The 16,289-nt window shown below is 35.5% G+C and overlaps 2 protein-coding genes across 5 annotated transcripts in view; one reads left to right on the top strand and one right to left on the bottom strand.

The window, feature by feature from the left end:
- The window catches only part of otop2 (otopetrin 2), a 78,636-nt gene that overhangs the window by 46,231 nt on the left and 16,116 nt on the right, over nucleotides 1-16,289 (bottom strand). The window contains exon 1 of one of the 4 annotated variants that reach the window (XR_012401279.1): nucleotides 455-624. The exons of 2 other annotated variants lie outside the window; for them this stretch is intronic. The gene's annotated coding sequence lies outside the window, so the exon portion shown is untranslated. Of the gene's footprint in view, nucleotides 1-454; nucleotides 629-16,289 lie in introns of those variants that run through there. One more of the 4 variants, XM_073945167.1, reaches the window with a different exon arrangement.
- zgc:112148 lies at nucleotides 878-11,144 on the top strand. The gene is given in 7 exon segments (NM_001017729.1): nucleotides 878-926; nucleotides 1,093-1,163; nucleotides 1,847-1,991; nucleotides 3,700-3,789; nucleotides 7,189-7,314; nucleotides 10,681-10,809; nucleotides 10,914-11,144. Coding segments are annotated over 7 exon segments (600 nt in total). The 5' UTR covers nucleotides 878-914; the 3' UTR covers nucleotides 10,941-11,144.

Raw genomic sequence — 16,289 nt, 5'->3', positions numbered from 1 at the left:
TATACAACTGGATATATTTAAAAATGGTGTATAATATATTTCAACTATGGCTCATAAAAGACAAATCGTCACCTTAGAATTATAAGGTTCTGTCTGACATTTTTGTCAAAATTAAGTCATTGACATATTCTTATTAAATGATAGCTTATTTACTTTATGGGATGTTTATTTATAAGTTGTTTACAATTTATAACTTTTTTATTTGAAAAAAATTTTTTTAACGTTACACACATATTGTTTGCTATATGGAATGCAAAAACTTTGAAGCTCATTTAGAATGCAGATAGAAGCTTATAATTCCAAGCTGAAATGTCAACAATGTTATCAACCAGCTCTGTGATAAAGGGATGACAATAAGACATGATGATAATAAGATATTATATTAGCGTCACGATTTTACGTAAATAACGTCATATTGTGTAAATCTGACCAGACAAATGGAATGTTGACTTACTTTGAATCTTTTGAGTTGTTCTCATTCCTGAATTAGTTTCTTTCTTTCTTTCTTTCTTTCTTTCTTTCTTTCTTTCTTTCTTTCTTTCTTTCTTTCTTTCTTTCTTTTTCTCGACAGAGTTGTCATAAGATGATTTTTCCAACCGTCAATTCAGGTAACCGACCAATCACAATCGTTTTTGAGTGATACGAAAATCATCAATTAGAAAAAAATAAATAAACATTTTAAGATTTCTGAGGTAGGTCGTGTAACGTTTTTCGTAGTTTATATAATGTGATAAAACATCTGCAATAAGATAAAAAAAAGTCATTGGATGACATGTGATGAACTGAATTATGAGCCACCGAACGCCCCCTAAAGGAAGACAATGAAATTCTTTATCAGTAAGGTTTGTTTCCCATAGAGCGGACACGTGTTGTTTACATACACGTCATCAGGAAATAAAACTACCTGCGTCAACATGATCCGACAGGTGAGTTTTCACTTATATTTCCTTTAAAGAAATATGTTATGATCCCTATTTATATTAAGTTTATCTATCTCTAGAAGATGCAATATTAAGGAAACTGTAACTATACAAACATAACTGCCGGCTGTGTAGAGCTGAATTCTTGACTGATTCAATGTTTATTTTGAAGGATTCTCAGGGTGAAGTGCCATTATTTCATGAGGACGAAAATGCATTTAGAGAGAAGAAATCAAACATCAAGTGAGTTTCAAATTTGAGTTAGGAAATGAGGCAAATTATACATAGCTTTCTTGCCATAAGGTAAATTCAACTTCTCTTGACACTTTCTCGGCACTTTCTCTAATATATATATACTCAGATATATATATATATATATATATATATATATATATATATATATATATATATATATATATATATATATATATATATATATAATTATTTTTTTACATTAATATAGGTTATATTATTGTTACAATATTATTATTTTCTTTTTAACACACAAAAAGGCCTTATTTTCTAACTATATATATATATATATATATATATATATATATATATATATATATATATATATATATATATATATATATGTATATATATATACACAGTTAGAAAATAGTAGTTAGAAAATAACAATTATATATAATAATTATATATATATATATATATATATATATATATATATATATATATATATATATATATATATATATATATATATATATTTATTTTTATTTTTTTTTTTATTAATTTTTTTTTTTTTTTACACCGGACCAGTAAAACTCAACAGTCTCAATGCACTGCTTTTTATATTATTTAAATTTTTTTTTAGCATTTTCTTTAGCTTTTAAGTTAGAATTAGCATTTATTGGGTTTAAATAATTCCATACAGTAAGTCACATGTTGTTTTTTTCCCTCAGACATCCTCTGGCCTGCTTCTTTCACCTCTTCTTCCGCACAAGTGCCATCCTGATTTACCTCTTTTGTGAGTTACTCAGCCGAAGTTTTATTGCCAACATGGTTACCATCATTTTACTCCTCTCATGTGACTTCTGGACAGTAAAGGTGAGCATGGAGTCAACATGAAATCATAAGTTTACTTAATCAATGTTCCTTTGATTTCATATGGCAACTGTCATTCTTTTGGCACAATATTTCTTATTTTTCCATTTGCTATTTTAGTACTTCTTTTTAGTACTTTTACTACTTTTTTTTGTTGGAAAAAGTACTATTTTTTGTTTGGCTGGAATAACAGCAGTGTTATGTTGTTGAAAAAAAAATGTTAGGGCAATATTATTAGCTTCTTAAATAATTATTTTAATTTTATAGGGTACAGAACAAACCCCTGTTGTCCAATGACTTGCCTAATTAACATAATTTACTGAGTTATTTCTTTCAATTGCACTTTAAGCTGAACACCCGTATCTCACAAAATAGCTGGTAAAATAGTATGTACTGTCATTATAGATAAGACAAAATAAGTCTATTAAATCTAAATCTGTTGGGAACAAAATCAGTTAAAGAGCAAATGAGAAACATTTTGAAAAGAGGTCAGATTTCACAGGAGGACTACAAATTTTGTCTTTAACCCTAAGTAAAAAGTTAGTTCAGCTAATTTTTTATTTTATTTTAGTACTTTCTTCTTCTATTACACAGTTGTACATTTTGGCTGAAAACATTATGACATTAATTAAAGCCAAGTACACTACCTAACAAAAGTCTTGTCGTCGATCCCAGTTGTAAGAGCAGCCAATAATAGTTTGACTTCTAGTTGATCATTTGGGAAAGTGGCAGAAGGTAGAATTTTTAGATGAATCATCTGTTGAACATCATCCCAATCATCACAAATAATGCAGAAGACCTACTGGAACCCGCAAGGACCCAAGATTCTCACAGAAATCAGTCAAGTTTGGTGAAGGACAAATCATGGTTTGGGGTGACATTCAGTATGGGGTTGTGCGAGAGCTCTGCAGAGTGGATGGGAACATCAACAGCCTGAGGTATCAAGACATTTGTGCTGCCCATTACATTACAATCCACAGGAGAGGGCAAATTCTTCAGCAGGATAGCGCTCTTACTCATACTTCAGCCTCCACATCAAAGTTCCTGAAAGCAAATAAGGTCAAGGTGCTCCAGGATTGGCCAGCCCAGTCACCAGACATGAACATTATTGAGCATGTTTGGGGTAAGATGAAGGAGGAGGCACTGAAGATGAATCCAATGGATCTTGATGAACTCTGGGAGTCCTGCACTTTCTTTTACCATTCCAGATGACTTTATTAATGAGTGATTTGAGTCATTGCAGAGATGTATGGATGCAGTCCTCCAAGCTCATGGGAGTCATACACTATATTCATTCTTTCTCCACTGCAGCATGACTTTATATTATATACTGGACATTATTTCTGTTCAGTGACAAGACTTTTGCCTAAGCAAAGTCAGACCTTACTGTCCTAATTAAATCATTAAAAATCAAGGCATGATCCTATTTTATTTTGCTAAAATGAATGTAATCTAGAGGCCTTTGCATTTCATATAAGCCACTTCTGATACCAAATGATCAACTAGAAGTCAAGTTATTATATGTAGTTCCTAAAACTTGGGTAGGCTTTGAAACTTTTGTCAGGTAGTGTATGTTTCAACTAACCGAATAAAAATCTGTAAACATTTATTAACATTAAATCCTCTTTGACTCAGAATATAGAAGCAAAATGCTGTAAAGACTCTTTATATGGTAAATTTCAGCGTGTTTCTCTCTTTTTTTCTATTTGAGAATGTGACAGGACGGCTGCTGGTGGGCTTGAGATGGTGGAATCAGGTTGATGAAGAAGGTCGCAGTCATTGGATGTTTGAATCTAGACCGGTGAGTCTCGACACCTTACTGTATTACAGGTGGAAATGACCAATATCTGCAACTTTGGAAAGTAAGCGCATAATAAAAGTCGAGTTTACGATCGTGACTAACATTACAGAGGTAATGTGCAACTTTAATATATAGCTGCAGCTAACTTTTATCACGTCTCGATCAAAGTTTAATGGTCCTGTTTTGTCACTGTCGGTGTTAGCGACACCTTCAAGTTGTGTCATTATTTTAAAGAGAGAGATAGAGTGGGGGAAATAAATATTAAACGCGTCACCAGTTTTCTCAGAAAACATATTTCTAAAGGTGCAGTTGACTTGAAATTTTCACCGGATGTTGGTGACAATTAAAGAAAACAAATCTAATTAGTTAACAAATGAAGTTATGTTTATAAGATGAAATGACGCAGGGGAAAAGTATTGAACACATGAACAAGGAAGGTGTGCAAAGGCAAAAAAAGTCGACACCGCAACTGAAATCTCTCAGTAGTTTCTCTGCAACCCTCTTCCCTTCATCATTGTAAATTAATATCAGCTGCTTCAGTCCAACATCTACATTAGCAGGAGGATGAAAATGAAACCCGGGTGGACATTCCAGAAAGAAAATGATCCAAAACAAAGCCAAGGAAACTATTAGATGCTTTCAGAGAATGAAACTTAAGCTGTAGAATGGCCCAGCCAATCACCTGACTTGAATCCAATAGAAAATACTCATTAAATATCAGATTTGATTGACGAGACCTACAGAACCATCAAGATTTTTACACTCTGTTGAAGTCTGTGGAAAAACTCACACCTGAGCAATGCATGAGACTTCAGTCTCCATATGAGAGGGGTCTTTAAGCTGCCATCACCAAAAAAGCCCTTTATATAAAGTATTAAATGTTTCGGAAGTTCATTACATTATCCTTGTGTCATTTCATTGTTATTACACAACTTATTTTTTATTTCGTTAGGGGTTCAAGCACATACTGCTGTATTTGTTAGTATTATTAATATTATTTGCTAAAAACCCTGTTGTATTTGTTAGTATTATTAGTATTATTTTATTTAAATGTTTGGATTGTTTGGGTTTTTAATAGTGGTGGGCAGTTATCAACGTTAACGTACTACGTTATCGCAAGACTCTTATCGGGTGATAAAAAAATATCGGTGTTAATCTTATCTCAAAGTTGGGATGGGAACTGGGTCTATTCTATGCACATTATATGGAGACTTTCACCTTGATATTTTAGCGCGGATGTATACCTGAACAAATTGCACCGTTGGATGGCGAGTACGAGTCTTCGAACCTGTGCGTAGTCCTACTGTGAAATTACCACATCAAACGTGATGTGCTAACTTGGATGCAGTTCACTAGAGTGAATCTGATTAAAGTTAGCTCCACATCTAAAGCCTGGTTTATACTTCTGTGTCAAGTGACCGGCGTAATGGCGCATGCAACGCGCTAGCTGTGCATTTATACTTCTGCGCGCTGTCTCTGTTGGTCTGCATTAACACTTCCTTGCTCATTTTGAGGCAGGAACCGGCGGACGTGCAACAACTTTAACTATGAGGTAAACACAAAACAAAACTTTCCATCCGGAGCTCCTTCACGGGAATCCACACTTGTAAACAATCGCTCCATCGGGGTCGCGCCATACACACGGCTATCGGTCCCGCCCAGACTCGTCAGCGCTACCAAGCCGACCAATACCAGAGCTTGCGTTACGCGTTGTTGTGACGTGTAGTTAAATTTTTTGAAAGGTGCACGTCTGCGATGCCGACGGCCATAACCAAGAGCTATGCGTCAACGCCGTAGCATACACATGCGTTTGACGCAGAAGTATAAATCAGCCTTAACTATCAGGCACCTGTAGAGTTTATGCGTTCGAGTAAAACACACAATTAAAATGAACCGGGTGCTTTTTAAAATGAATGACGGGGATTGAAAGTCAAACCGGTGAGCCGTCTGACAAAAAAGTGCCCTTTCGAATCAAATCATCAGGATGCCCTTCTGGAATACTTCGAAGACACTACTGACCGCGCTTACATGGATATCTGTGATCTTTTTGAATTGCCTTAACATTAGTAATTGCCTTAATAGACAATAATATAATTAAAGTGTTTACGTGAAGTGCTTTCATGAAAGTTTCCTGTAATTTTGGGTGACTTTAACTGCAGTTTGGCAGTTTCACTCATGAACATTTCTTTCATGCCCCTGTGACAAACTGGGGTATTAGACGCAAATAAGGAGTAAGGGCTGGTGAGAGTGTTATGGAATTTAGTAACGCACGCCAAATAGAAAGAAAAAAACGTCAGCATTTTGCGATGTGTGTGTGCGCGGTTCTTTACTGACAGCTGTGTGTGTGGATCTTGTTGAAAAATATGGTGAAAAGTCCTACAGGCCGGTAATAGTTTGGTTGCGTTGTCAATAATGCCACTAATATCTGCATACTCCACGTCTTAATTCCATTTCTGTTTAGTTCAGTTATGACTTACGTCGGATTAAGGTGATCAAAATCTGTTTGGAGCTTATGTAGGCCTACAGTTCAGAATATGTGTTTAAATGAATAAACCATTGGTAAACACAAGCACATCTTATTGAACATTGTTTATTTTCATTATCATAGTAAAACAGTTTCTCAAGCAGTTTGTGATTCATTTTGGAAACAGGAGATAAGCCCATGGTCTAATGCGCCACCTGGCTTGAGAAACCCTTACACGTTCCTTACTTTTAGTCATTATTTGGGTAGCACACATATTCTGAATGCCTTCGGCAGAATTCAAATGAGCTATTTTAATCTAGATTAATTCCAAGATTACAGTGAGATTAATCTAGATTAAAAAAAATCCATGCCCACCTATAGTTTTTACCAAAATCTGGTTCAGTTCCATTACAACAGCACTTTTAGAAATATCACTCCCAGGACAACATGACACATTCAATACTTATTTCCCCCATTGTATGTTCTTTTGAGTCAGGATGTTCCAAAATTAATAGAACAAACATTCTATTCTGTGATCATTCCATCCAAACCCGTATTGATTTGTTCTAAGAATACTAAAATGCCTCATTTAAGCATTCTCAAGTCACATGATCTGTTTTTGTGAGGAGAACAAGTTGAAAAACATATTTACAGCGCATAATAAAACAGTAAAAATCTCCTCTGCCGCACATCTCAAACCTTAATTTCCATTCAGCCTATTCCCACAGGCTCATCGGGCGTGCGTTTATGGAGTTGCTTTGTCCTTTTTTGGAGCTTGTCTATTGTAAACCATCATGTTAATAGGGGGAATAAAGCTGCATTAAAATGTCTCCCACTGTATTCCACAGAAAAAGAGTAAATCAACTCATTTAAAAAAACATGAGAGAATTTCAGCTTTTGATTAAATCATTTCTTTTATTCCCGTCTCCTCATAGGAGAGCAGTAAGAATGTGGTCTCGAACTCTGAGTCCCGGGTTTTCTGGTTTGGTCTGGTCTTGTGTCCCGTGTTTTGGGTTTTCTTTGTGTTCAGCTCTCTTTTCTCCTTCAACATAAAGTGGCTGGTGAGTGTTCAGCTTCTCTCGAACGCATCTATATGTTGTGGGAGAGCTCTAGGCTCTGATGCATGTGTGTCTGCATGTGTGTTTTGTGTGCATGAGTCTGTGTACTTGTTTGTGTATATGTGTTTGTGCGTGCATGTGTCTGTGTACGATTGCGCTTGTGTGTTTGTGTCTGCGTGTTTGTTGGTGTATGTGTCTATGTTCATGTGTGTGCGTCTGTGCACTTGTGTGCACGTGTATTTGTGTTTGTGCGTGTGTGTCTATGTGTTTGTGGGTCTGTGGGCATGTGTCTGTGCACGAGTGTGTGTCTGTGTGTTTTTGTCTGTGCTTGATTGTTTGCGTGCTTGCGTCTGTGTGTGTGTTTGTCTATGTGTGCATGTTTGTGTGTGTGTGTCTGTCTATGGGTTTGTTTGATTGTGTCTGTGTGTTTGTGTCCATGTTTTTGTTTGTGTGCTTGCTTGCACGTGTGTTTGTGTCTTTGTTTGTGTGTCTGTGTGCGTGCTTGTCTGTCTGAGTTTGTTTGACTGTGTGTGTGTGTGCGTGCATGTTTGTGTGTGTGTTTCTGTGTCTGTGTTTGGGTCTGTGTGTGTTTTTGTGTGTGTGTGTCTGTTTGTCTGTGCTTGCGTATATGCGTCTGTTTTTGTGTGTGTTCGTGTTTATGTTTGTTTGACTGTGTCTGTGTGTTTGTGTGCATGTTTTTGTTTGTGTGCTTGCTTGCACGTGTGTTTGTGTCTTTGTCTGTGTGTCTGTCTGTGTTTGTTTGACTGTGTGTGTGTTTCTGTTTCTGTGTCTGTGTGTGTTTTTGTGTGTGTGTGTTTGTTTGTCTGTGCTTGCGTATATGCGTCTGTTTTGTGTGTGTGTGCGTGTTTATGTTTGTTTGACTGTGTCTTTGTGTGTTTTTGCCTGTGTGTGCGCATGTTTGTGCATGTGTCTGTGTGCTTGCGTCTGTGCGTGTGCATGTTTGTGCTTGCATCTGTGTGTGTTTGTTTGACTGTGTGCTTGCTTCTGTGTGTGTGTGTGTGTTTGTTTTCGTCATTTTTGTCTGTGTGCGTCTGTGTGTTTTTGTCTGTGTGCGTGTTTGTTTGTGTGCTTGCGTCTGTGTGTGTGTGTTTGTCTATGGGTTTGTTTGACTGTGTCTGTGTGTTTGTGTGCATGTTTTTGTTTGTGTGCTTGCTTGCACGTGTGTTTGTGTCTTTGTCTGTGTGTCTGTGTGCATGCTTGTCTGTTTGTGTTTGTTTGACTGTGTGTGTGTGCGTGCATGTTTGTGTGTGTGTGTGTTTCTGTGTTTGTGTCTGTGTGTGTTTTTGTGTGTGTGTGTGTTTGTTTGTCTGTGCTTGCGTATATGCGTCTGTTTTTGTGTGTGTTCGTGTTAATGTTTGTTTGACTGTGTCTTTGTGTGTTTTTGCCTGTGTGTGCGCATGTTTGTGCATGTGTCTGTGTGCTTGCGTCTGTGCGTGTGCATGTTTGTGCTTGCATCTGTGTGTGTTTGTTTGACTGTGTGCTTGCTTCTGTGTGTGTGTGTGTGTGTTTGTTTTCGTCATTTTTGTCTGTGTGCGTCTGTGTGTTTTTGTCTGTGTGCGTGTTTGTTTGTGTGCTTGCGTCTGTGTGTGTGTGTTTGTCTATGGGTTTGTTTGATTGTGTCTGTGTGTTTGTGTCCATGTTTTTGTTTGTGTGCTTGGTTGCACGCGTGTTTGTGTCTTTGTTTGTGTGTCTGTGTGCGTGCTTGTCTGTCTGAGTTTGTTTGACTGTGTGTGTGTGTGTGCGTGCATGTTTGTGTGTGTGTTTCTGTGTCTGTGTTTGGGTCTGTGTGTGTTTTTGTGTGTGTGTGTCTGTTTGTCTGTGCTTGCGTATATGCGTCTGTTTTTGTGTGTGTTCGTGTTTATGTTTGTTTGACTGTGTCTGTGTGTTTGTGTGCATGTTTTTGTTTGTGTGCTTGCTTGCACGTGTGTTTGTGTCTTTGTCTGTGTGTCTGTCTGTGTTTGTTTGACTGTGTGTGTGTGTGTGTTTCTGTTTCTGTGTCTGTGTGTGTTTTTGTGTGTGTGTGTTTGTTTGTCTGTGCTTGCGTATATGCGTCTGTTTTGTGCGTGTTTATGTTTGTTTGACTGTGTCTTTGTGTGTTTTTGCCTGTGTGTGCGCATGTTTGTGCATGTGTCTGTGTGCTTGGGTCTGTGCGTGTGTGTTTGTCTATGGGTTTGTTTGATTGTATCTGTGTGTTTGTGTGCATGTTTTTGTTTGTGTGCTTGCATCTGTGTGTGTGTGTGTTTGTCTATGGGTTTGTTTGATTGTATCTGTGTGTTTGTGTGCATGTTTTTGTTTGAGTGCTTGCTTGCACGTGTGTTTGTGTCTTTGTCTGTGTGTCTGTGTGCATGCTTGTCTGTCTGTGTTTGTTTGACTGTGTGTGTGTGTGCGTGCATGTTTGTGTGTGTGTGTGTTTCAGTGTCTGTGTTTGTGTCTGTGTGTGTTTTTGTGTGTGTGTGTTTGTTTGTCTGTGCTTGCATATATGTGTCTGTTTTTGTGTGTGTGTGTTTATGTTTGTTTGACTGTGTCTTTGTGTGTTTTTGCCTGTGTGTGCGCGCATGTTTGTGCATGTGTCTGTGTGCTTGCGTCTGTGCGTGTGCATGTTTGTGCTTGCATCTGTGTGTGTTTGTTTGACTGTGTGCTTGCTTCTGTGTGTGTGTGTGTGTGTGTGTGTGTGTTTGTTTTCGTCATTTTTGTCTGTGTGCGTCTGTGTGTTTTTGTCTGTGTGCGTGTTTGTTTGTGTGCTTGCGTCTGTGTGTGTGTGTTTGTCTATGGGTTTGTTTGACTGTGTTTGTGTGCATGTTTTTGTTTGTGTGCTTGCTTGCACGTGTGTTTGTGTCTTTGTCTGTGTGCATGCTTGTCTGTCTGTGTTTGTTTGACTGTGTGTGTGCGTGCATGTTTGTGTGTGTGTGTTTCTGTGTTTGTGTCTGTGTGTGTTTTTGTGTGTGTGTGTTTGTTTGTCTGTGCTTGCGTATATGCGTCTGTTTTGTGTGTGTGTGCGTGTTTATGTTTGTTTGACTGTGTCTTTGTGTGTTTTTGCCTGTGTGCGCGCATGTTTGTGCATGTGTCTGTGTGCTTGCGTCTGTGTGTGTGCGCATGTTTGTGCTTGCTTCTGTGTGTGTGTGTTTGTGTGTGTGTTTGTTTTCATCATTTTTGTCTGTGTGCGTCTGTGTGTTTCCGTCTATCTGTGTGGGTGCATGTGTGTCTGTGTGTTCATCTGTCTTTGTGTGTGTCTGTTTGCATCTGTGCATTTGTGTTTGCACGTTTGTTTGTATGTGTGTGTGCGCGTGTTTTTGTCTTTGTGGACGTGTGTGTCTTTGTATCTGTAAATGTGTGTGTTTGTGCGCATAGGCGGTTGTGATCATGGGAGTTGTGCTGCAGTGGGCTAACCTATATGGATATGTGCGCTGTAAAGTAGGTGGTGGAAAAAACCTGAAGAACATGGCAACAAACTACTTGGGCATTAAGCTCTTTAATAAGGTAACAGTAGAGAAATGCTGTATATAATATAAATATTATTTAATAACACATATTATAATATTTGCGCTGTACATAACATAATCCTGTTCTTAATTCTTCTACAGGTACTAAACAAAACAGAAGAGCCCTAAAGTGAATGACTGATGTTTACTGATTAATACGTTTATTTTCCTACTAACATTTGTTCAAGTAATTTGTCTTTTAGTATCATTTTTATTTTGTAAAACATTCTTTTCTCTTGTTTACACTTGAATAGCTTTTCTTTTTGGTTAAATTGATCTAAAATTGTGTTGATTATGTTATTATTCATAAAATAAATCATCTTTATTTACAAATGCAGTGTGATGTGTTTCTTCACTTTGTCCCCAGGTGTCACTGTGGCTCTGTGCTAATTTATATTATTTTATTTGTATTTTTTACCTATAAACAATACTTCTCTTATAAGAATATTTAGTTATATAGTAATTTACTCGGAAAAAAAAATCCATTGGATTTACTACAAATTTTAAGGTAAGTGTTTGCAAACAATTTATATGGGGCTGAATTTAAACAAACTAAATTTAGTAACGTTCAACTTAATTTGTTTAAATTTAGCCCATATAAATAGTTTGCGAACATTTATCTTTAAAAAAAAATGAGCAAATCCAATAAATCACATTTTTTCAATGTGTATTTCATGCGCTAAATGTGGTGGTGTATGATTCATAATTTATTATTACAATAATTGCTATAAATATGTTTATTTTACAGTGCTGAGCATAAATAAGTACACCCCTCACAGATCTTTCTTTTAAATTAATATACATTTCTATGGAATGCTTTATAATAATATATTTGTGCATATACAGTTGAAGTCAGAATTATTAGCCCCTGTTTATTTTTTTTCCCAATTTCTGTTTAACGAAGAGATGTTTCAACACATTTCTAAACATAATTAATAACTCGTTTATAATAACGGATTTATTTTATCTTTGTCATGATGACAGTAAATAATATTTGACTATATATTTTTCAAGACACTTCTATACAGCTTAAAGTGACATTTAAAGGCTTAACTATGGTAATTAGGCAAGTTATTGTATAACGATGGTTTGTTCTGTAGACTATTGAAAAATATGTAGCTTAAAGGGGCTAATAATTTTGACTTTAAAATGATGTTTAAAATATTAAAAAATGCTTTTATTCTTGCCGAAATAAAACAAATAAGTCTTTCTCCAGAAGAAAAAATATTATCAGACATACTGTGAAAAATTCCGTGCCCTGCTAAACATCATTTGGGAAATATTTAAAAAATGAAAAAAAATTTAAAGGGGGGCTAAAAATTCTGACTTCAACTGTACATTAGATTAGTCAGCACCAAAGACAAGACTGGAACTAATCTATCAAACTTAAAATCACGGTTCAAAAATGAGTACACTTAATATGTTGGGAAAAATATAAAAATAAATTTTAATAGACAGTAAAAATTAGGAGAAACATAAAAAACTATATATAAAACTTAGTGTAAGTTTATTTTGCTGAAGCTAAATGCATTATCTATCTATTTCTAAATGTTATGCGACCACGCTCTTGCATTAATGCATTTAATTACATGCACCAAAAATGATTAGCAATATTCACTTAAATCTGATACAAAACAATTATTTTCAAAAAGGGATGTACACACTCAGAAAAAAGGTACAATGTTAGAAGGTGCAAACCTTTGTCAATAAGGCAGTACATTTTCATGTAAGAGAATTGCAACTAATTTGTACCATTACAGTTTGTACCATAGTAAACTGAAATGTCCCTTTGGTTTTTAAAACCTGCAGATACAATATTAGATCTTTATCAAAAGTACAGTCTAATCCATGAAGGTACCACTTCAGTGACAAGACACTTAGTACCTTAGCAGTGTCAAATCTAGTCTATTTGTGTAAATGCACCGTTTCCATTTACAATAAAGGATAAAAAAACAGTTTAACATCAATCAAAAGATCTATTTTTTTGTTAAATATTTCACAACATTTTCACAAATGTTACAGAAACACATTTATTTTCAAAACCACAATGTATTTTCTCCAATTTTTCCACAGTACCTTTGTCATCACTTAAGTTCATTCAATTGACAGTTGTTTTGTTTTGTAGAACTTAATAATTAATGTTTATGAGTTTGATTATGCTTTTAAATGATGACTCCTTATTCATAAATCACTTTGCTTTTCCAGTAATATTTATTTTCATAGATAATGTAAAAAAGAAGGTGTTGTCCAAGACTTATGTACCTTTTTTTTATGAGAACAATCGTGTACCTACATTTCAATTGTACCATAAAAGGTTCAGAACAGTATTGTAAGAGGTCTTTTCTGTACTATACAAGGTACAACTTTTACAAAGGTACAAAACTGTTCCTTTAGGAACATTATTTGTGCCACCGTGTACCTTTTTTTCTGAGAGTGTGCTCATTTATGCTGAGCACTTTACATTTGAAATGAATTATTAAATTAACAAACCAGTATATCGATAGTATTGGGTGAAGGAAATTAAAATAGGTTGTTATATGCTCAATTAAAGTGCTTTTATACTAGGGATGGGAAGATTAACCGATATGTATCGATACGCGGCCATGCGCGTGCACAATGCGAGTGCATCGGTAGAGCAGCAGAGGATGAATGAAATTTTGGAAGCAAATCAAGATGCATCGGTTTTTGCGAGATGCATCGGTTTTTCCAAGATACAACTTATATTTTTAATATAAAATGTATTTTTAATTTATTAACAAGTGTTGTCAACCTGTTTTTGGCGCATAATTTAATCGACCTACATAAAGTATGCCTTAGCATTGGACTTGCGGATGTGTACACTTACACTACAACTCGGTGTATCAGGTGTGCGGATGAAGCTAGTGGTGCGCCATAGATAGTGCTGAATTATCGCATTGTATCGTGATATGGGTGTGAATCGTATTGCATCGCAATACATCACAAATGTATCGCTTATATATCGAATCGTATTCTTTGAATCGAGATGCGTATATGAGATCTACTGACTTTAAACTCCTGAGATTACTCTTGTTGTCAACATTTCCATATTTTAATTCAACCCCACGCAAAAAGCATGATGGGAACTACAAATCCCCTAACCAGGTAGCTGGACCAACACAATTCCTTCATGTTGTCCCAACACAAAAAATGAATAAGTTAACCTAATGGTTTACAAATTTAGGTGGACTGAACATACATAAAGTATGCCATAGCATTGGACTTGCGGATGTGTACACTTACACTACAACTCGGTGTATCAGGTGTGCGGATGAAGCTAGTGGTGCGCCATAGATAGTGCTGAATTATCGCTTTGTATCGTGATATGGGTGTGAATCGTATTGCATCGCAATATATCACAAATGTATCGCTAATATATCGAATCGTATTCTTTGAATCGAGATGCGTATCGGATCGGCATTATAGGTTAGATTTCTGAACCATAATGTCCATGTCACGAGTCACACAGTAGTCCGACTGATCTATTATGCACAGTGCTCTGTTGTTTGACTGTGACCAAATGCATAATGACATTTGTCCACAGTAAAATCTGCCTTTTCAGATGACAACATTTGTTAGATAGCTGCAATATAACATTCAGAAGTAGGTCAGAGTATACAGGCTGTGATCTGAACAAACAGACACTTAAACATAGTGCCTTCTTCATAGTGAGTATGAGTGTACAACTGAATTAAAAGTCTAATTTAATAGGCTTTTAATACAGGGAAGGTTGGTTTTGAGTTCCACACAATCCTTTCATGATGTCCCATCACAAATCCATTAAGTTAACTTAATGGCTTTTACCAATTTAAGTGGATTGAACATTAAACAATTAAGTTGTCTCCAAAAAAAAAAAGCCCTTAAGAATTGTTGTTTTAGCTCATTTTAAATAAGTAGTTTAACCAAGCAGCAAAAAAATAAAAAAATCTTTATTTAGTGTAGAAAAAATTGTTGGTTCACCAAAGAACTTGATCTTAAAATACATATTGTATTTTAAAAACTGGGCCAAAAAATTGCAGCATTATTAAAGGCTTTTAAATTGGCTGAAATTGGACCCAAAATGGCTTTGCTGCTTGTTCAAACTACTTAAGACTATTCTTGAGCTGTTTAAGACAACTTAAATGTTTTATGTTCAATTCACTTCAGTTTGTTATGTTAACTTAATCAATTTGAGTTGGGACAACATGAAAGAATCGTATGAAGCCCTGCATTTCCAGTGTGTGAATATCGGTCTATTCTCATCATTATATACACATTCAGTCATGCAGATAAAAATACTGATATAAAGATTATTAAAAAAATATGTATCTGTGTTTTGCAATTTATGATTATGAAATGAATTGCATTTCAGGCCCTTAATCTCTGCTTTGTCAACTTTTGATGTTGAAAATTGAACTCTGCAGTTTCCTTTAGTAGTTTAAAACTATATAAGTAACAATAAAGAGAGAATTAAGCCTGTAAAATAACAGAAGAATTACTTGCAGTTTATTACACTCAAAAAAATCACTCATTGGATGAACTCTATTTAATTGAGGACAGGATTTTCATCCTATAAATTTGTTTATTACCAATAAAAAAATAAAAAACTGCACAATTAAATACAATTGAATTGGTCCACCATGATTTTATCTAATAAAGTTGAAATACATTTGTATTTTTATGTAACTTAAACTCAAAGGTCTGATTATATCTTGTGTGTCTATTGTGTCATACATTTCAAAGTCTCTTAGTTTTATTCGAAGTTATCCTAAATGAACTAAATAAGCCGTGCCTGTTTCTGCAAGGTGGCAATCTGTCAACTCAAAGCATTACATGAAAATCTTCAAACTGAAGTGAAGATTATTTTGATCTATTGCAGGGGTGTCGAACTCAATTCCTGGAGGGCCGAAGCCCTGCACAGTTTAGTTCCAACCCTGCTCCAACACACTTACCTGTAAGTTTCAAACAAGCCTGAAGGACTCAATTAGTTTGATCAGGTGTGTTTAATTAGGGTTGGAACTAAACTGTGCAGAGCTGCGGCCCTTTTGGAACTGAGTTTGACACCTGTGATCTATTGACTTTAAACTCCTAAGATTACTCCTGTTGTCAACATTTCCATATTTTAATTCAACCCCACGCAAAAGCATGATGGGAACTGCAAATCCCCTAACCAGTTAGCTGGACCAACACAACTCCTTCATGTTGTCCCAACACAAAAAAATGATTAAGTTAACTTAATGGTTTACAAATTTAGGTGGACTGAACATAAACTACAACAAAGAAACAAAGAAATTACAAGAATTTTGTTGTTTCAGCACATTTTAAACAGGTACTTTGAACAAGCATCAGTAATAATTTTTTTGTGTACCAGGTTTCTGTTCCACAATAAAAAAATAGACATTATATCACTTTAAACTATTAAAAATGTCAAGAAAAGTCGCTTTTTTTAACAAAAGCTTTTTAACATCAAATGTTGTTGAA

The sequence above is a fragment of the Danio rerio genome, chromosome 3 (genome assembly GCF_049306965.1).
Source record: "Danio rerio strain Tuebingen ecotype United States chromosome 3, GRCz12tu, whole genome shotgun sequence".
Lineage (NCBI taxonomy): Eukaryota > Metazoa > Chordata > Actinopteri > Cypriniformes > Danionidae > Danio > Danio rerio.
Note: the sequence above shows the minus strand (reverse complement) of the source record. Positions and strands in the feature narration are given on the sequence as shown.